The sequence below is a fragment of the Solanum stenotomum genome, chromosome 10 (assembly GCF_019186545.1).
Source record: "Solanum stenotomum isolate F172 chromosome 10, ASM1918654v1, whole genome shotgun sequence".
NCBI classification, from domain to species: Eukaryota; Viridiplantae; Streptophyta; class Magnoliopsida; order Solanales; family Solanaceae; genus Solanum; species Solanum stenotomum.
In genome coordinates, this window is record NC_064291.1 from 20,571,363 (window position 1) to 20,593,897 (window position 22,535).

The following is a 22,535-nucleotide window of genomic DNA, read 5'->3' on the forward strand; positions in this document are numbered from 1 at the left end:
CTCGTTTGAGGCTCGTGTGAAGTGTTTGCACGCAGGTGTGTGCTGGTGCAATATATAATGAAAAGATGGTAAAGAGGTTAGCTAATAGCCAAAAGTTATCACATTAAGGCATACAGCCAATTAGTACATAAACCTCAACCATATCCAAACTCTTAACAGTGAAATGTAGAAATCACAACAGCGTTACACTAATCTGGTGAAGGAAGAAAATTCCAATACATAAGAAGGCTCTGGTGATTGAACTCATTTACTCAAATTTGTAATGCTTGTCCACTTCTTCAGAAACATCCCAAGTGCAGCTCATTCCTTTGGGGAACTCAACCAAGTCGCCTGCGCCTATCTCAATAGCCTGATTAGAACCATCAGGGTAAACCTTCACCTTTCCCTTCAGCAAGTAACATGTCTCTTTGGCAGAGTATGTCCATGGGAATTTGCTAGGAGGACAACCCCACCTATTTCACAAGTAAGTCTCTACTTAGGAACCAGAAAAAAACAAATAGGGTGGGAGTAAACAAATATGCAAAATGACAGTCAGATTAAACACAAGCCACAACTTATTGAAGACACTGGATGAGCTACTAATACAGAATTACAGGATCGAAGGAGTAACGAAAGATAAACCACCCCTTTACAACATGCTGCATGAGATGATCAGAGTGAACAGCTAGTGAAGGTTAAATAAGTACCCCCATTTTAGCACAGTGCAAACTGTTTCTACGCATCGTAAAATATCTTCTCTAGGTAAAAAAATGCTTCTAAGGCAAGTAATTGATGCAGAAATGGAAGGTTCAGGCTTTGCACTTTTAACAATCCCATTCTTACAATTTGGATGATTAGCACAATTTAATGGGATGGTGCTGTTAAGGTGAAAAACTTCTAGGCATCAGTCTGAATTGCAAACTATTATGCTTAGTTACTGCAGAAAACTGCTGTATTATCCCCTCGCCTCTTTAGTTTCCCCTCCCCTCTTTAGTTTTTTTCCCTTTGTTTATTTCTCTTCTATGTTAATTGAGTTTAATCCTATGAGAGAAGAGAAAATTTTCCTATTTTGCATAGCTAACAATTTTATATATCTACAAAGATCAGACAACTGTATGTAGACAAGCGAAAGATGCTTCACAAGTTTGAAACCGGAATACTTTGATCCAGAATATTCAATGTCAGTAAGACTTCAGGTGGACCAACAACCTGACATCCACAATTTATAGAAAACAGTTCTGCCCGCTTTAAGAATTTCGCAGAGCTGGAGAATGATAAAATGCCAAGAGTGTATTATGATGAGGAACAATACTTCAGAAAATTTCTTGGCCACCTAACTTTAGACATCAAGAAGAAAATCAAGGCAAAGCTTCTGTAGGTATTTCACTATACACAGGTTAGAGAGGCCAAATTATGATTTCAAGACGTGGGGCTAAAAGGAAATGTATCCTTTATGTTAGGATAATAAACTACAATTGAGTAAACAACATTTCATGAGATTAACATGCTAAGATAAGTGCACTAAAACCACTACCACCCAAAACCGCACTTTTAATTTAAACTATGACACCTTCCTTGAGCTTATACATGCTTGCTGGAGCCTGAATTTGCTTTTCTACAACATACTCTACTTAAACATTTTTTTTCTCCGTGCAATGTTGATGATTAAGGTGTCACTTCATCCACCCTTGAGATCTTAGAAGTGGAGACCCAACATATATTTACGAACATACTAAAGGTGATTCGAAGCACCCTGAGAGACATTGGGATTTTGGGTACTGTAGGTGGATTACAGTTGAGGAGGTTAAGCGCCCTATTATGAAGATGAGCAGGGGAAAAGCAACCAGACCAGATGAGATCCCGATGGAGCTTTGGAAGAGCATAGATAGGGTAGGTATGGAGTGGTTAACTGATTTGTTTAATGTCATTTTTAAGACAGGTAAAATGCCATAAGCATAGAGGTGGTGTACAATGGTTCCATTGTATAAGAACAAGGGTGATATCCAAAAGTGTAACAACTACAGTGGTATCAAGTTGTCAAGCCACACTTTGAAAATTTAAGAGAGAGTGGTGGAGTTGAGAGTAGGCAGGGTGTGTCTACTTTCGAGAACCAGTTTGGATTCATGCCGGGCGATCCACTACAGAAGCCATCAATCTTGTAAGGAGATGAGTGGAAAAATACAGAGAAAGGAAGAGAGACCTACATATATATGGTGTTCATTGACCTTGAAAAGGTCTAGGACAAGTCCCGAGGGGAATGCTCTGGAGATGCCTAGAGGCTAAAAGGGTACCGGTGGCTTACATTAGGGCGATAAAGGACATGTATAAGAGCTAAAACGCGAGTTAGAATGGTGGGAGGAGACTCGGGGCACTTTCCAGTAGAGGTGGGATTGAACCAAGAATCAACTCTTAGCCCGTTCCTATTTGCCTTGGTGATAGATGAATTGACGCGGTCCATTCAAGATGAGGTGCCTTAGTGTATGTTATTTGCAGATGTCATAATATTGATTGATGAGATGTTCAATGGAGTTAATGCTAGGTTTGAGGTGTGGAGATAAATTTTGGAGTCTAAAGGGTGCAGGTTAAGCAAGACCAAACCAAAGTATTTGAAGTGCAAATTCAATGAAGCAATGCAAGAGGGTAAGTGAGGCTTGATACTCAGGCTATCACCAAGAAAGATAGTTTCAAGCATCTTGAGTCTATAATCCAGGAACGTGGAGACATCGACGATGATATCACACATTACATTGGTGCAACGTGGATGAAATAGAGGCTTGCATCTGGAGTCTTGTGTGCTAAGAAGGTACCACAAAAACTTAAAGGTAAGTTTTATAGTGTAACACCTTGGACTTAGGGAGGTCAACATGCAAGTCCTCAAATCCAAAATGGACCTGGAACCCTAAACAGCCTGTGTAGGGCATCACTGGCCATTTTAAGGGAAGTATACCAACCGTTAAAAGGCTGTCAGGACCTGAGGGTCTCCCAGACAGACCCCTATACGGTCTTTGCTGACCTAAACGGACCATTTAGGGATCCATATAGGTCACCCGTCAGTTTTTAAGTTTGGGGTCATTTTGGTCTTTCCCCTATCTGTTTGGTACCTAAACTATGTCGTTCACCTAATTCCCAAATTTCCCTCCAAGTTCATCCCAAAATCCTCTCAAACGCTAAGGAAGAAAAAACTAGGGTTTCACTTCAAGATTCTGAATTCACCATAGCTATTGGGCCTTGATCACTAAGGTATGTTAATATTCACCTATGGAGTTCTTTTCCTCCATAGGTTCCTCAAAGATGTTCCTATTTTACAAGTTAGATTCTCAATTCAAAGTTAGGGTTTTATTCAATGTTCATGAGTTCTTTTCAATTATGATTCAATTGATTGTTTTCTATCTTCTTATACATGAATTGAAAAATTCACATGATTTTGAGTTGAATCCATATGAACCAATGCATGATCCATTCATTTTGACTATCAACACATGATGAAGCTTATGAACTATGAAATATGACTTTATGAAGATATGCATGTTTTTTTATGAAAGCAATGTTTATGACTTAAGTAAGCTTATAAATGAAGGTATCTATATGTTCTATGAAGCTTGGCCACATGACATGAATGACATCTAAATTTGCCATCAATGCTTTTGATTATTTTCGGTCAAACACATATGGAGACCCTTAAACTTGTCCCTAAATTTCATTTTGGCACTCCAACTCAACCTTGTTCCATTTTAACCCTTTAACTCCAATTTCTATGTTTCATTTAGGCACTTTTAAGTGATGTGGCAGAGTGTGTGCATCACACTTTCTCTAAGAGAGTGAAAGACAAAAAGAATGTTTTTTTCTTTAAAAAATAATAAAAGATTGACCCTTCAACTTTTTTTATGTACCATTTAAACTCAAAATACTTATTTTATGATTTCTTTGTTTCTATATATGCTCTTCAATCACAATTTCGCATTTTAAAAATCGACGTTCATCCGTTAGGTATTGTTAAAAAATTAAAAATTGACGGATGATCATTGATTTTTTATTTTTATTTTTTTAAAAAGTAACAATTTCTTTATGAGAGTTTCTTTGTATTTTTGTGTGAAAAATAACCTACGAAAGTGCGTCGATTTTCTTTCTTTAAAAAAATCAATGAAAACCCAACGAAGTGTATCGAGTTTAGCGTTTTTTTGTAGTGTTAATAATTAACAATGAACATGAGTTTTTTTTACTCGTATTTAGTTGATGAAAAATTAGAAAGCTGGTATTTGAGTTAAATCCAAATACACTAGATATGAAAAAAAAATGTTGTGTCATTTAATTTAATTAATTGTTTTAAAAAAGAAAAACAACACACTTTCATCGGTTATTTTTTCACATAATAATGTAGAGAAACTCTAAAAAAATAATTTAAAAATGATGCTCATCCGTTAATTTTTTTTAAAGATATGACATTGATTTTTAAAATGAAAAAGTGGAAATGAAGAACATAAATAAAAATAAAGAAATCATAAAATTAGTATTTTGTTTTTAAATGGTACACAAAATAGAGTTGAAGGGTTAAAATGGAACAAGGCTAAAATACAGTGTTAAAATAAAAAATGGGAGCAAGTTATATTAGTTGTGTGTGTGTTTATAATTGGCTTTTGTAACATGTCATGGCATGTGAAGTACACACATCCACTTTGTTGATTCTTTGGAAAGAAGTGCCTAAATGGAACATAAAAATTAGAGTGGCTCAGTGGTTTGGGCTTGGGACTTCCATGTTGGAGGTCTCAAGTTCGAAACCCCTTGCCAGTGAAAGCAAGGGACTTGCCTTCTGGGTCGAGCTCGTCGCGGGTTACCTCTCCTATGTGGTTTGCGAGCTATTGTATAGGAGCAGGGGTTTTATCCTGTGCACACCCAAAGGGTAGCGACTGCGGGTTTCCCTTGTCATAAAGAAAAAAAAAATTGGAGTTGAAGGGTTAAAATGAAACAAGGTTGAGTTGGAGTGCCAAAATGAAAATTAGAGACAAGTTTAAGGGACTGCATATGTGTTTGGGCTATTATTTTCCTATGTTAGGTCTTGATTAGTATGGTATCCGGATATGTCATTAATGATCATGGACCAAGTTTCTAAAACTATATCATTAGTAGTATGACACTTTTAGTATGAAGTTAATGATTGTGTCTTATAAAGCTATTATGAAAAGATCTTGGATGGTGAAAGGTTTTCTCATGCATGGTCTAAGGAGCTACTCTATGATGTTTCTAGCTTGGATTAGTAACTTAATAGTACTTTTCCATGGATGATAATGTGAATAAGATTAATGACTATTCCATGGAACTTAACTTAGCACCGAGAAAATATTGAGTTCGTAGAGGCCCGGCCTCTAATAACAATCTCCTTGACTATAACTATGTGTCACCATAGGATGTTGTCTCGAACAGACAGTAGCTAGTGGATCCACCTTAGCTAAGATTCATGGTCCTACCTTGGCAAGTAGGACACTCTTTTTTCGGTGTGGGAGCAGTACACTAGATTCCATGTTATAACTCACATGGTCTATGTCAATTACATGGTAAACTTCCCTCAATAATAAACTAAGGTTACTTTCAAAGTATCTCACAAGTGTTTTAAAGATGGTCAACTTGCATTGACCATGATTATGACTTATGTTTCTAACCTTTTATCTTATGAGTTAGCTTGGTCATTGCATGTCATGTAAAGTCCTTTTATCATGTTTTCATAACTCCTATGCATTGCTATCACTTGGATTTGCTACACTTGAGACGAGGGTCTTTTGGAAACAACCTCTCTATCTCCACGAGGTAGTGGTTAGGTATGCGTACACTCTCCCTCCCTAGACCCCACTTGTGAGATTCCACTGGATATGTTGTTGTACTAAAGATGAATTGGAGAAATAAAAGTCAGATGGATATGTGCTTCCTGGAGTCATCAATCAAGTAAATATTTCTGAAAAAAGATAAGGAACTAAAAGCTGGATAGTGGTTGGTTATTTAAACATAATGAATAGGAAGGCTCGCTAAGTTCATTGGCATAAGATAAGGAAATAATTGCAACATTAAGTTTGTAGAAATCAAGGATGGTGCGACTATTCTAACTTCTATGATAGCAGCAATAACCATCAAGATAGCTTCTTCTTTCTCTAAAACTAATCCTGGTGTGATGGAACATCAACATATCCCTATTCCCTTGCCACTGTGGTCATCATGAGGTGATCTAATGATTTTACAAATGAGAGCCACCATGAGAATTTGACTAATTTTTCAATCAGTGCTTGCTTATTTATTCTGATATCCATCAGATTAAATGGAAGCTTTTTGAAATAGACAGTAGGCAGAAGCCCTGTGACTCAATTAGAGAAAACCACAACATTAGATTCAAAGGAAGAAAAGCCTATTATCTTTGTGAGGATAGGGTTGTTCCCAGGGATCAGATCAAGTAAATACAGTGATCTATCATCAACTGAAAAGATAAATAAGCATAAGGAACTCGGGAGAAATAAGATTCGGGATAACTCAGGTTCCTTCAAATCAGTTCAAAGAGAAAAGGACACGAAATAATAAAGGTTGAGTTTCATCAATGCTCACGTCTACACGTATATTAGAGCAAGAGCGGCGCTAACTTTTGCACAGGATTGACTGACTGACTCACTGGGACTGGCCTAGAATAGTTTGGAGGGGAGGTTACACCAATTCTTATCTTCCACTTATTTGATGGGCTGCTTAAGGAGTAGGTTGTCTCCTTAATATGGCTTGGGCAATCCTGAGTTAGCTTTTGAGGTTGAGTTAAGTCCAAGATCCACATATTTACATGGTGTCAAAGCAAGACCCATCTCAATTATTGTTTCCTGATATTTGGCCCCCATATTAAATTGCCCATGCACCAGAGCCCATTTATTTACAAGACTCTTCACAACTTATCAATTAGTGAAACCCTTTAAGTATGAATAGGTTATTGGTTTGGGCATGGATGCTCTTGTTAAAATATCTTGTTTAATTTCTTAGCATAGATATAGGCAGGAATTGATTCAAACTTTATCATCGGTTCATGAGCGCACACCTTTGGCCAATTTGTTTCCGCAAGTGAACAAGCTCGACCACTGAGATAATGAGAAATTTATCTCTAAATAACAAGAGAAGACTAGAACAAATTTTATTATTAAGTAACAAGATTATCCCAAACTACAGTATCTCTGACTAGAAGATAAGGTTATCCACTACTTTTTTTTTTAGAAGGTAAAATTGTGTATATTCATTGAACTAGTGCTTGGGTTGCACTAAACCATATTTACAGCTTGTCAAAAAGTAAGAAAACTGAATCTGAATCCTAATAGGAACCTAGGATATCTATAATGGATTCAGTGTCCTCTAAATACATTTGCTTGCACCAGAAGCAAAAAAGCCTGATACAATTTAGTTTGATCTTTTGAAGATCACAACTCTTGCTCTCAAAACATCTAGCATTTCTTTCTTTCCAAACAGTCCACCAAATACAGGATGGGACAATCCTCCATCTATCTCTATCTGCAGCTCCCACCCCTACTTCTCCCCAGCTGTATAAAAGATGCGTGATTCTGTTAGGCAAAGGCCAAGCAAAACCCCTGAGCGTAATGAAAATCCTCCATAGCTGGGATGTTATTCTGCACTAGAGAAACAGATGATTGACTATCTCAACCTCTCAACCTCTTCCCCACATAAATAGCATCTAGAACACATGTAGAACTTCCTTTTCTTGAGATTTTCATGTGTTAAAATTGCTTCTCTTGCCAGAAGCCAAGTGAAACATGACATCTTGAAAGGGATTTTAGGTTTCCAAATCTGCTTCCAAGGCCAAAGAGAAGGTTGTTGTCCATCTTGATTTAGCAACTTATATGCAGAGTTTACCTTGAATGTGCCTTTGTTATTTCTACTCCACCATAATCTATCATGTTCATCCCTTGTTCCTGTAAAAGCTTCCAGCCTTCCAAAAAAGTCAGTCACAGCCTCGATTTCCCAATCATTGAAATTCCTTCTAAAATGGAAATTCCATACATGCTGTGTCCAAACCTCAGCTACACTCACTTGTTTATTCACTGCCAAGTCATGCATCTCTGGAAAGATACTTTTCAAGCTAAAGTTGCCCAACCATTTATCCTCCCAAAATGAAGTCTTGATGCCATTTCCTACCTGATGATCGTATTGATCTTCAAAAGAGGCCACAAGATTCTAATGGACTTCCATAGGCTTACCCCATATGGTGTAAGGACCTCCTTTGTCATCCACTTGTTCTCCTCTCCATATTTTGCTTGAATTACTTTTCCCCAGTATGGTTGAGGCTCTTGAGAGTACCTCCATAACCACTTTAGTCTAAGGGCTTTACTCTGCTTTTTCAAATTCCTTACTCCAAGACCCCCATGTTTCTTCCCCCAGAGAACCTTGTTCCACTTGACTAAATGTTTGACAGTGGAATTATTTTCCTCTGTCCCTTTCCATAAGAAATCCCTCCTAATTTTATCAAGTCTTTGTATCACCCCGTTAGGAATAGGGAAGATGGACATCATGTAAGTAGGTAAGGCATCCAAAATTGAATTAATGAGAGTGACTCTGCCTCCCAAGGAGATATATTGAGATTTCCATTTGGTAAGCTTTTTCTCACACTTTTCAATCACTGGGTTCCAGATGTTCAAAGCCTTTGATTTGGCACCTAAGGGCATGCCCAGATAAATGGTAGGCAAAAAACCTACTTCCCCTCCTAAAATCCAAGACAGTTCCTCCATATTAGAGACATTATTAATAAGATACAACTGCCTCTTTTTCTAGTTGATATGCAAACCCGAGACTCCTTCAAACAACACCAAGATTGATCTTAAAAACAATAGTTGTCACTCATTAGCATCACAAAATATCAAGGTGTCATCTGCATACTGTAAATGAGTGACATCCATGTTGCCATTTGATATTGAGGTTTGAGTTGTGGCTACCTCAAAACCCCCGAGGCATTCGTTCTCTCTAGCCACCTTTATCATGTTATTTAGGCCCTCCATAACAATGATAAAAAGGAAAGGAGATAGGGGATCTCCCTGCCTCAGACCCCTTTGAGCAGGGAAAAAACCGTTTGGTGCACCATTTATGAGGACCGAGAATCTGACAGTAGAGATGCAATACTTGATCCACTGAATCCACCTCCTTCCTAAACCCATACATGCAAACATCTTCAACAAAAACTTCCAGTTCACATGGTCATTTACCTTTTCTATGTCCAGTTTGCACAAAACTCCTGCCTTTCCTTGGGTAATTCTTGAATCTACTACTTCGTTTGCAATTAGAATGGCATCCATTATTTGTCGATTTTTAATGAATCCCATCGATTGAGCATCTACTAGCTTGTCAACCACTTTCTTCAGCCTTTTAGTCAACACTTTGGATAACAACTTATATACACTTCCTATGAGGCTGATGGGCCTAAAATCTCTCAGTTCCCTGGCACCTTTCTTCTTTGGGATCAAAGCAATGTAGGTGGCATTAAAGCTCTTCTCAAAGATATTATGAGAATGGAAATTCTTAAAGGTATCCACGATATCCTTCTTCACTACATCCCAACACTTGATAAAAAACCCCATTGTGTAGCCATCTGGACCAGGAGCTTTGTCCATGGCACACATCTTCAGACATGCTAGTACTTCTTGCTCCTCGAATTCCCTTTGTAACAGTTCATTTTCAGCTTCAGTGACCATTGGACAGTTGAGGTTGCTAGAAGGTCTTCTATATGAGGTTTCTGAATAAAGCTTCTGATAAAAACCAATACCCTCCCCTTTAATTCTCTCTGGATCCTTTACCTTTTCATCTTGAAATATCAGTTGATCAATGTTGTTGCATCTTTTGTGTGCATAGGCCACTTTGTGGAAATACTTAGTATTTTTGTCCCCCTCTTTCAACCACACAACTCTTGATCTTTGTGTCCATGCTATCTCTTCATTTTTAAGATGCTCTTCATAGTTCATAATCAAAGATGCCTTCATTGCTGATTCTTCTTCTTTTAGGACTCTATTCTCCATTACCGCATCCAACATAGCTAACTGACTTAGGATTTGGACCTTTGTAACCCTAGGTTGCCCAAGCTGGTTCTATTCCACTCCTTCAATTTGCCTTTTAAGGCCTTGAGCTTACACCCAAGGATATAATCAAGCTTACGAGTGAATACAAAAGACTCCCACCATTCTCTAATTTTTTCCACAAAACTCTCCGTGTTGAGCCACCAATTATCAAACTTGAAATAGGATTGTTTTGCTCCCAAGCTCCACATTGTAGAGCAATGGGACTGTGATCAGAGCACAGTCTTTGTAGCACCACTTGTTGAATTTGCTAAAGTTGGCATCCTACTCCTTTAAAATTAAAATCCTATCAATTCTAGAAGCAACATTGTTATTGTCCCCTTTAAACCAAGCGTAGTTACCCCCTACCAATTGTAAGTCCACCAAGTCCATATCTTCAATAAAATCAGAGAACACTATCATACCTAGAGTTCTCCTTTTGCAATTTCTCTTTTCTGATGGATATCTTATGATGTTGAAATCTCCACACACTGCCCAAGGTACCTAAAAAAGACTTCTAACAGCACCTATTTCCTCCCATACATGCTCTCTCTCAACTCTGCCATTAGGAGCATAGACTCCTGTTATGTGGCAATTGAAATCCTGAAGCAATGCCTCAAACTTGCAGATGAGGGTGTAGGAACCTGTTTCCAGCACATCCCCTTTCCATGATCTACTGCCCATAACATCAAAATGCCCCCCCTAGTGCCACTTGCTTGTAAACAAGCATACTTAACCCGTCTACCACCCCAAATCTCTTTTATTATATCATGGATCTCCCCCTCTAACTTTGGCTCTTGTAAACATACAATGTCAGCCTTCCAGTGGAGATTAAACTCTTCACAAATCTCCTCTTATCCCCACTATTCAATCCCCTAACATTCCAGGACACAAGTTTTACTTTCATTATAAAACTTTGTCCTATTTCTCCCTCTCGCTCTTCCCCTCACATTTGAAATTAATATCAAAAGAAGTCAGCCTTTTCACTTCCTGAACCCCCTTGTACCTAGGCGTTTTGCTAATAGAATCACTTTCCATCTTCCTAGCTTGTCTGCAACTGTCTATTTGCATAAGTAGCTCCAGAGATTCCTCATCGTGTTCTTGAAAATCCACACCAAACATTTTTCCCAGCTTGATAAGATTTTGTCTTACCCATATAGATGCCTCCTTTTCTTTTTGTACTGCGGAGCTCATGTTATTTTGTATGGGATACACATCTTCCACCACCCACTCCTCAATTTGTTTGTCAGTATGCATGCTTGATGTGGGATTTTGATCCTTCTGAATTTCCAGAATTAAATCTGCTTTATCACTGCTAACCTCCATCGCCATCGTTTTGGGGGTATTCAAAGCATCTCCTGAGTTTATAATTGAGTTCCCATGTTCTACATGCCCTTCATTTACTGTAGTATCATGTTGTAGAAGAGTGCTCTTAAGAATTGGAGCATGGTCCTCTATTTCAAATCATAAAGAATCAATTAAGGCTACCTCACTTGGGCCTAATAAGTCATTTAAAATGATATTTGCTCTATCGGGCTCAATCTTTTTTTTTACAATTGCCCCGGCCCAAAAATTTTTCTAAAATAGACTTGGGTCTCCACTTCCTTAGCACATGAGTGTGGGGTCTCATTTAAAAAGACTCCAGCTGTCTCTGGGAGCCCCATGTGCCTCATCTGCACACCATCTGACTTTTTCAAATTTTTTTGTCCTTTCTCTATAGGAGATAACTCTATTACCTGTTGGTCCAAAGACATTGGCAGACCTCCATGTTCTTTTCTGTACTCTCCCAGCTCCGGCATGACTAGCTGGTGATTTTCTTCTACCGTCGGCGTCAAGATTTGGGATCGAACTTTCGTCTCTACCAAAATTGGGATAAAAAAATTTATCCCGTCTCTCTCAATCGAAATCTCGCTCGGGCAGTTTTTTCCATCTCCACGGATTTTAATTCTTGTCCACTTCAAATGGTTCTTCAAACCCATCTCCTCCTCAGTTTCGACCCATCCTCCACAAAGATTTCCAATTTCTGTGAAGATTCTTTGTGACCATACTCCTGAAGCTCTAATCCAAGTAGATTTGGCTTTTTGATTGGAATCTTCGCATCCTACTACAGGGTTCCACCACTGAAGATTAAATTTGATCTTCCCCCACCTCTGTATGATTTGTTCTGCCATGTACCTGTTTGGAAATTCGAAGAGGAATATGTTGTTGGCCGTCTCGTAAATGTTGATCCCAAACACTCCTTTCCAAGAGACTGCAATCCATCTCCTGATGTCTGATAAAGAGGGCAGTTGTGTTTCACCCTCATCAAAAGAGCCCACAATGCACCTCTTGAAAAGTCCAGTGTCTATTGCCCCTGGTGTCTCTGTAACTTAAAGGTTTCCTTCACTGTACGAGATCTTCGTCTCACCCGAAGTGTTTGATCTCCATTTGCTTTCCCCAGCTGCTGTGGCATAAGAGAGGTCCTTCTTAAATAGTTTGGGTTGTACTGCATTCTTCAGTTGGTGAGAGCATTGAATGAACCTCTCTATCTTAGAGGCTATCTCATCCCACCCAGCATCTGTAGCTACCTCTGGGACTATTATAACTACTCTTTCCCGACCAGCAAGAGTTAAAATGCTCAAGAATCTACCGTACTCAATCACTTTCCTAGTGCAGAAAGTTTCAGTGAATTTTTCTTTGTATTTCCATCTTCTGATTCCTTTTTCTCTATCCTTGGCTGCTTCCTTGAAGACTCTGCAGAGCCATTTCATGATTTTCACACTCGTGGAAGACCTTCTCATCATTTTGCGACTTCTCTCGATCCATTCAAACCAAATGTCTCTCCCCACTGTCCATCTTGTGATATCGAAAGACTTGAAGCCTGCGTTGAAATATATCCTGTTTTCCTCCATCAAAGATCTAGAGAGGAAGAGCTCTGCTAGTGAAAGAAGAAAATAATGAAAAAAAGAGAGTTCAGTGAAAAAGCTACCACGGAATGTGGGAGTTGAGAGTAGAAAGAAAGGACGTTTCCGGCAAGGAGTTACCGGAAAGAGAGTTTCCTCCCTCCTATGAAGTAGGAGAAAGGGGAGTATTGGGAGTTGTGCCTGGGAGCATTTTTAGTAAAGCTCAGAGGGTTTTATATAAGTAGTATATAAATGTGACATTATCCACTAGTTATTTCTGACTAAAAATATAGAATAATAGAAATCATCATAATTAAATTGTAATCTTTTGTTAAGCTACATAATTTTTTCCCCATCATAGAGAACTCGACTCTGGTGACTGAGACTGTTGGTCCAGCTCCAAAAGATCCGAATTATGGAATATATCTCGTCCTTGTTGATAGTTTCAGGTGATGATCCTTCTGTTGGTTAGGTTTTTGCTGCAAACAAGCAGATTGAATTTCTCTTGTATAACCATACTGGTGTTTCCAACTTCTCAAGAAATATAAATCTTCCTTATTGTGGTTTCTATGCAACACCACAAGGGAAGAGGGAGAAGAATAGAGCGAGAAAGAAGATCTGGAAAGAAGAGCAATATAGAAGTCAGATCAATTCACAGAGCATCTTTAGTCAAGTATTTTCCCAAACGAAGTAATAAATGGTCTTGTTTATAGTATGCAACACCAAACAAGCTAGATGTGGGAGATAATAAAAACTTGTTCACGAGATAAGGGCAGATACAAACTTAAACTTAGAGGTGAGTATGTTTCTCTCTCGACACACAGTAGCCTAACCTGTGCCACCCATGGGAAAGAGAGTTTGTACTCCCTCTCAGAAGGTACTCATGTCCCAAGAAAATGCATCTAAGGCTGGCAATCAACAGAAGAAGAAAGGAAATCAAACAATCAAGGAGGTTGTGAAGGTCACTAATGGAACAGTTACTCCAGGGACTGCTGCACATCGTACAGGAATAGAGGTCTATCATATCCAGGTTGAATTGACTCAGGAAGAAGGGGCGGTTCACAAGCAAGCTGAAATTGCTTCGACACAATTAAGGAGCACACTGAGGAGGAAGGATAACCAGGTGACGGAGGAAACCCTAGAGAAAACCATTGGAACAATAACTGTAGGTTACTGTATCTCCAAGCAGTTCTAAAGTGGGAAATCACACACAGCAGCTCAGCCCTGCAAGTCAGGCCATAGTAACTTCCCGAAATACCTTGGGCAGATAAGGTTGAAAGCTCACATGAGTTGAACAAGACTAGGTCCATATGGGACAATTTTGATATTACCAAAATCTCTAATGCAGGGTTTAAGCTTGAATTGGTAGAACCTGAAATGCATGGTGAGGTAGGATATTAGTACTGAATTAGCATATTGGAAGAATGTTGTAATATGATATGTATTGGGGGACACCCACCCTTTTCTGTACTGAATGGCTACATCCATAGAGTATGGGCTAAAAATGGGATTAACAAGGTGGCAATGCTAAAGATTGGAATTGTTTTGGCCAGGTTTGATACAAACGTGGGGAAGGATGAAGTTATTCAAGGTGGTATTTATCACTTTGACAACAAACCTTTTATTGTAAAGGCTTAGACCCTGGATATGGAGTTCTCAAGGGAGGAGTTGTACACAGTTCCTATGGAATTCTCAAGGGAGGAGTTGTACATTGTTATGACACTTATGCCTAACTCAATCCTCATGAGGGGAAGTTTGTCTAAGTCCATATAAAGGGATACCCCTCTACTAATGTGGGACTTCTTAACACTCCCCTGCATGCCCAGATCTCAACTAGAGCGTGAACACTTATAAATGGGCTGGGGTCCAACATCAGTGAAAAACAAGATGAGCATGGCACCGATACCATGTGAAGTTATGACATCTGGACCTAACTCAATCTCAAAAGCTAGCTCATAAAGGGAGGTTTGTCCAAATCCATATAAGAAGACCAATGTCTCATCCATCTACCGATGTGAGACTTCTTAAAAATTCCCATATGAATGAAGCTACCTGGGCTGGGTTTCACGTATTGGAGTCCTAAAGGTCTTAGTAAGATAGGAAGCCTAATTGGGAAACCTCTAATGGTGGACCAGAATACTGAGAAAAAGATGGGATTGAACTTTGCAAGGATGCTCATAGAGGTGGACATACACTGCCCTTACCTGCGAAGATAGTCTTTTAAGAAAAAAATAGGCAATCTGATACAGCAGAAAGTCCAGTATGATTGGAGACCTACTTTATGTAAGTTTTGTAAAAATTATGGACACACTGTAGAGGAATGTAAGAAGAAGAACAAGCCACAATCTGAGCTAATCACAAAACAACTAGTTGTGGTGTCACTTGCACAGGTTACAGAGATGACCAAGGATAATTCTGTGGAGATGAACCAGGAGAGACTAAAAACAGTGGGGAATAAGGAGGGTACAGGCAAGACGGAGGTACTCACCAGCATTCTGAAAGGCAGGAGGAGGATGGGTAACTCCTTTGCATACCAACAAGCAACAGGCTAGAGCACAGCTGCTCCCAGTATTTTCTCCAAATCCTTTTCAAGGATTGGATAAACCAGGGCTTAGCTTCAGCAAAAGCTAATAAGGTAAGTAACTGTGTTATCAAAGGCATGCTTAAGAGGGTGTTTGGATTGACTTATTTTAGGTGTTTTTTGCTTTTAAGCATTTGTTAATTTTTAGAGGTGTTTGGAAAAGACACAAAGTACTTAAAAGCACTTTACTTTAGGCTTAAAAAGTCCAAAAAAAAAGCCAAAAGTCAAAAGTAGGTAGCTACTTACTTTTGGCTTTTGACTTTTAAGTCACCACTTAAAAATAGCTTATCCAAACACCCCCTAAGCCCTGAAGCGAAGCTCAAAACACGTTGAGAGCTTCGCCTTGCTTAATGTGCACTTTAGTGTCGTTATCAAGGTTCTAAGGCATACTTCTCTTTGCCAATGAACTTCTTCAAAAGAGACAACACTAAACAATTGATATTTCACTCTATCGTAATTATTTTCAATTCCTTTGTTTTGTATGTTTGTCATTCATGCTTATAAATTATTAGACTTGGACTAAACATATATATTTGTAGTTTTTCTCCCCTTGCGCCTTTTTTCATTAAAGCCATGTTTTATTTGCTCTTTGCGTTAAAGCCCCTCAAAACTTAGAGCTTTTTTGCGCTTTTTGCGTTTGATAACACTAGTCAGGAAAGAGGGAGGACAACCAACACCTCTCTCTGGGAATGGATAACATACTTTTTTGGAATGTAAGGGGCCTCAATGGACCTAATAAGAAAAAGGAGGTCCAACTCCTTTGCAATAGAGAAGCAGTAGGGTTGGTTGGTTTAGCAAAAAATAAAAATAAGAAGACACTAACAGGATTGAAAGGTCAGCTAGTAGTTTATTACTTTATTTCCTGGCTGACAATATGTTACTAACTTGAAGCACCATTATACTGGAAGGATTTGGCAAGATTGATTGGGTGTTCATCAATAATGATTGGTTGACACAGATACCTGACTATATAGCTAACTTCTTACCTGAGGGAATAAGATATCATAGTCCAGTGACTCCAGTCAAGATAGAATCACTTCATGTTATTGCTAGACCAAGTAGATCTTACAAGTACTGTAATATTTGGGCCAGTCATCCTAGTTGTATGGAGAAAGTGGAGGTTGTCTTGCAAATTCCAATTGATGGATGTACAATGTTGCAAATTGTTAAGAAACTGAAGCTACTCAAGAAAAGTTTGAGATAACTTAATCAACAACATTTCAGGGACATACTAGTAGAGGTGGCGACTGATAGGTTTGCTCTCGAACAAACATAGAAAGCTTTACACTTGAATCCAACTGATCGGCTATTGCAACAATAGGAGAAGGTGTAATATCAGAAGTTCAGGAGAACCCCCTGACCTAGCAGAAAACTTTCTACAGGAGAGGAGTAAAGCAAAGTGGGTGAAACTGGGAGATAATAACTCCAGAAGCTTCTTCTCAGTAATAGAACATAGGAAGTTGCAGCAAGCCATAACACAACTGAAGGATGCACAAGATGTTATGCACTTAGAAACTGCAGTATTGTTGATGTGTTTGTAAATTTCTATAAAGACTTGTTGGGAAGGAAAAGACTACATAGAACTAAAGCTTATTAGAGTTGGGCCCTGTACTCTGAGTAGAACATCAGATGCACTTACTCAATCCATACACCAGCAAACACATGAACGTGGCAATATTTGGAATTGACAGCAGTAAAAGCCCTGTGCCAGATGGATTTGGCACTTTATAAAGAAAACTTGGAATATTGTGAGGGATAATGTGGTCACTGCAGTGCTTCAGTTGCTGAGTAATAGGGAGCAACTAAAACAGATAAACTATACTATAATTTCATTGATTCTAAAGGTGCCAAATCATCAATACGCTAGCCAATTCAGGCCTATTTCATGTTGTAATGTGCTTTATAAGCCCATGTCTAAGGTGATCTGTGTTAGACTCGGGAAGCCAATATCACATTTAGTGGCTGAAAATCAGGCTGGATTTGTAGCGGGCAGGTCTTTAGTCCATGGCATCTTGATTTGTCATGATCTACTTAGGCACTATAATAGGAAAACATCACCTAGATGTTTGATGAAGATTGACTTGAGGAAGGCTTATGATATGCTGAACTGGGAGTTTCTTGAGGAAGCTTTAAATGTATATGGATGTCCAACATCTTTCATTCAATTGGTGATGACATGCATTACTACTACTAAGCTTACAATAAAAGTAAATAGGGAAGGCTATGGATATTTTGAATGGAGAAGGGGCCTAGGGCAGGGGAACCCAATCTCACCATTACTGTTTGTATTAGTAATGAAATATTAGCCAGGACACTCAAGAAGATGACTGAACTTTCAGACTTCAGGTTTCACCCCATGTGCAAATTTCTTAAACTAACTCATCTTATTTCTGCAAATAATCTAATGATATTTTGTAGAGGAGATTGCAGTTCCATTGCAAGAGTGATGAAGGCTATAAACCATTTCAGTGATGCCACTGGTCTGGTAGAGGATGTAGACAAGTCTAAAATCTTCTTGGAAGGTATAGATGACACCACTCAAGCAGGGATCCTGTCTAGCATTGGGTTCTCATTAAAATAAAAAAGTGGAGTAAAATGGAGTGTCATCAACCAGTTGGGAAGATCACACATGGGATCACTACTTCCTGTTCAAAGTGTCTATCATATGCAGGTGATCAGTGCTGTTTTATTCTTTATTGACAACTTTTAGGGATCTATGTTTATATTGCCCATAGCAGCCTGAAAGCAGTGGATAAACAGTGTATAGACTACCTTTGGGGTAGTTCAGAAGAACAAAGAAAAATGGTCATGGTTGCATGGGATAAGGTGTGTATTCCTAAAAAGTTTGGTGGCCTAAACATAAAGATCTGCAGGAACTAGAATGTAACCTCAATTGGGAAATTGATTTGGATGTTGACAAGGAAGGAAGATACACTATGGGTTAAGTAGGTGCATGATGTATATATGAAAACTTCGAGAAATATCTGGAACTACATGTCACCAGCTGACTATAGTTGGTATTGGAAGAAGCTAAACTCTCTCAAAGCAACCATGATTCAGTGGGTATCATAATAACCAATATCTAGTTACTGCAAATGGTGCATAATCAGTTACTAGAAGCTACAATGCATTGACAGAGACTCAGGCTAGATTGCTAGAGGCCAACTTAATCTGGTCTAATATATTGCAGCCAAAGCAGAGGTTCTTTATTTGGTTAATAAATTAGGGCAGATTACTAACAATGGAGAGACTTAACAAACTGCATATTACAGTTGGTACTGTTATTTGTGACTTATGTAATCAAGGTAGAGTGGAATCTCAAGCTCATTTATTTGGAGACTGTGACCTACATATGGTGTTCATTGACCTTGAAAAGGCTTATGACAAAGTACCGAGGAATGTCCTCTGGAGGTGCTTGGAGTCTAAAGGAGTCCCGATGATTTATATTAGGGCGATAAAGGACATGTACGGTGGAGCCAAGACTCGGGTTAGAACAGTTGGAGGAGACTCAGAACATTTCCCAGTTGAGATGGGGCTGCATCAGGGATCAGTCCTAAGCCCTTTCCTATTTGTTTTGGTGATGGACGAGTTGACGCGGTCTATTCAGGAGAAGGTCCCATGGTGTATGTTATTTGCGGATGACATAGTACTGATTGATGAGACGCGGGACAGAGTTAATGCGCGGTTGGAGGTGTGGAGACGAACGCTGGAGTCCAAAGGGTTCAGGTTGAGTAGGACCAAAACAAAATATTTGGGGTGCAAATTCAGTGATGTGGTGGATGAGACAGATGTGGAAGTGAGACTTGCCGCACAAATCATTCCTAAGAAGGAAAGTTTTAAGTATCTTGGGGCTGTAATCCAAGGGAGTGGTGACATCGACGATGATGTTACACATCGCATTGGGGCTGCTTGGATGAAGTGGAGGCTTGCCTCTGGAGTATTGTGTGATAAGAAAATTCCACCGAAACTTAAAGGTAAGTTTTACAGAGTGGTAGTTAGACCGGCCTTGTTGTATGGAGCGGAGTGTTGGCCAGTCAAGAACGCACACGTTCATAAAATGCATGTTGCGGAGATGAAGATGTTGAGATGGATGTGTGGGCACACTAAGAGCGACAAGATTAGGAATGAGGTTATCCGGGAGAAGGTGGGAGTGGCCTCTGTGGTGGACAAGTTGAGGGAAGCGAGACTGAGATGGTTTGGACATGTGAAGAGACGGAGCGCAGACGCCCCAGTGAGGAGGTGCGAGGTAATGGTGGTAGAGGGTACGCGGAGGGGTAGAGGTAGGCCCAAGAAGTATTGGGAGGAGGTGATTAGACAAGACTTGGCTATGCTTCACATTACCGAGGACATGAATCTAGATAGGAAGGAGTGGAGGTCGCGTATTAAGGTTGAAGGTTAGTAGGGTTAGCGTGTTGTCTTCCCTTGCAAGGGTATGGGTTGTTAGCATTTGGAGTAGACCTAGCCTTATGTTGTTTACTGCGTTTCACGCATCGCATTACTTTCTTGTTGTTATTGTCTCATTTGTTGATTATACGCTATCTTTTGTATTGGCTGTTATGTTTTATATATATCTCTCCGGTCACTTAGATTTGTTGTTCCTGAGCTGAGGGTCTCCTGGAAACAGCCTCTCTACCTCCACGAGGTAGTAGCAAGGTCTGCGTACACTTTACCCTCTCCAGACCCCACCTAGTGGGATTTCACTGGGCATGTTGTTGTTGTTGTTGTTGACTGGATGATAGCTGTTAGGAATGACCTCTCTAACTGGCTAGGCTCAGAAACATCAGAGGGGTCCAACAGACCATACAATGGATAAGGAGTAGACATTGGAGACTGTTTCAGAAGGATCTTGTGTTTGCTGTGTGGAGTGCAATGCTCTACTACACATAGCAAGCCAGGAATTGGATCATCTTCGTGCAGTCCTACCCTAAATACAAATTTTGTCATTGCACAGATACAAAAGTAGATTAGACTAAGATTAGAGTGTATACAAGCCACAAATAAAGCTCGTAGGTTTCGTACTTAGATTTTCAAACTATTTAACTAGTTTTCTGTTCTTAGATGTCTAGAGAGCACGACACCCATTCGAGAAGGTGGTTGTGTTCCTAGGTGCTCATTAGGTGTATTCATTTTGGTTGTTAATGGTAAGACTTAACAGTTTACCAGAAACACTAATGGCAGATAAAGCCGTTAAATCTAACCAAAAGATAAAAAAAATTGATGACAAGAGAAACCCGCAGCTGCTGCCCTTTGGGTGTGCATAGGGTAAAACTCTGCTCCTATTCAATAACTCGCAAACCACACAGGAGAGGTAACCCACACTAGGCAAGTCTGGTACGACGAGCTTCACCTAGAAGGCAAATTCTAACTTGAGACCCAAAAGATAAAATTTTATGTAAGTAATAAATGAAACATCATCGCTAACTAAAAGAAAGTTCATCTTTACTTTATTTCTAACTAAAAGATAAAGACAATAACAGTGCAGTTTCACATTGAGCTCAACAGGCACTCTGGTGGATCTTTCATTGTTTATACCACGGTTACTAATATATGTAGAATAAAACCATTTTTGATGATTTTTTTAATGTTAGGGTTTAGAGTTGAATAGAAAAGAGAGAGAGAGAGAGATTACTTGGGCCAAGAGGTGACGCCGAGGTCCGTGAGTTTAGATTGGGGAGGGTTGTTAATGACCTTCACTCCGGCAATCTCAGTGGCCATGCTGCTTGATTCCTTTTCACCTGATGCTACTATCCTTCTTTTACCCTTGCTACTACTTAGTACTAAACTTGGGTTGTTGCTAAATTTATTATTATATCTATTCGAATTAGCATTACTCATGATGCCCACTCCCCACATGCCACTGCTTACACAAGCCATCCTTCTCTTCAATCTTAATCATTTTATCATTTCTTTTCTTTCTGCATATATAAAAAAAAACTAACCTACGTTTGCTTCCACATGTATCTTATCATCATTTATTGTTTGTACACGGATAGAAATTGTCTTCTTTGGGTATGGGCATGACATAGTAAACAATGATAAATTACAGAGAATTACTATTACTTTACTACTAAATATAAGAGGCCAGGGAAGCAACTCTTCGTCACATGTTGCTTCCGTAACTAAGGGTAATATGATCAATTCTTAATACTTTTCTAATGATAATGCTTAAATAATATTGTACTTAGCTATTTTGTAATTGTACTTTTTAATTTGGGACGTAAAAGTCCTTGTGCATTTTGCTTCTCAGCCGCAAAATTTGCCTAATTTCCATACATGTGGGCAATTCTTTTCGCCACTTTCCCTCTATCTATTAATGCATATAATATAGGTCCCACTTCATATTTTGAATAGCAACTTTATTTCCTTCTCTTTATTTCTACCTCATAACTTCTTTCATTTTATTTTTTATGGCAAAATCATTTCTTAAAATATTAATTACTTTATTTGTTTATCAAATATTGAAAAATTACGCCTTTTTTTAAGTTTGTTACATATCTGAAAATTGTATAAATATAAAAAACACTATAAATCACAATAATTAACAACTTAAATATTTAAAAGTTATACAAAAAAATATTAATTGGCTCTCGAAATTCAATTGGTACCAATTTATAAATCACAATAATTAATAATTTAAAATATAAAATACATATAAAAAATCACCTGACTCTAAAAAATTCTATCTGTACTACATAAATTGTCCATACATAAATTGGGACAGGAGAAGTAACATATATGATCTGAAAATTACGTTAAAAAGATACTATAAATTACAATATTTAATAATTTAGTATATTTAACAGACATATAAAAATGGTTAATTTTGAAATTCTATATATACCACATAAATAGAAACAAAGAGAGTAATACATTTTATTTTTTAAATTATATAAAAAGTACTAACAACTTAAAATCTTTTTAAAATCATATAAAAATTTGGCTAACTTTTCAAGTTCTATGATACTCCCTCCGTCCCATATTAATTGACTATTATTCTAAAAATAGTTGTCTCATATTAGTTGATCACCT

At 38.5% G+C, this 22,535-nt stretch overlaps 1 protein-coding gene across 1 annotated transcript; it reads right to left on the reverse strand.

The window, feature by feature from the left end:
• Positions 1-77: 77 nt before the first annotated feature.
• On the reverse strand, positions 78-21,395 carry LOC125878226 (uncharacterized). Its single transcript, XM_049559434.1, has 2 exons — positions 21,136-21,395; positions 78-452 (listed from the first exon to the last, which is right to left on the reverse strand). Exons 1-2 carry the CDS (start codon positions 21,378-21,380, stop codon positions 248-250), a joined length of 450 nt encoding a protein of 149 aa, XP_049415391.1. The 5' UTR covers positions 21,381-21,395; the 3' UTR covers positions 78-247.
• Positions 21,396-22,535: the final 1,140 nt, after the last annotated feature.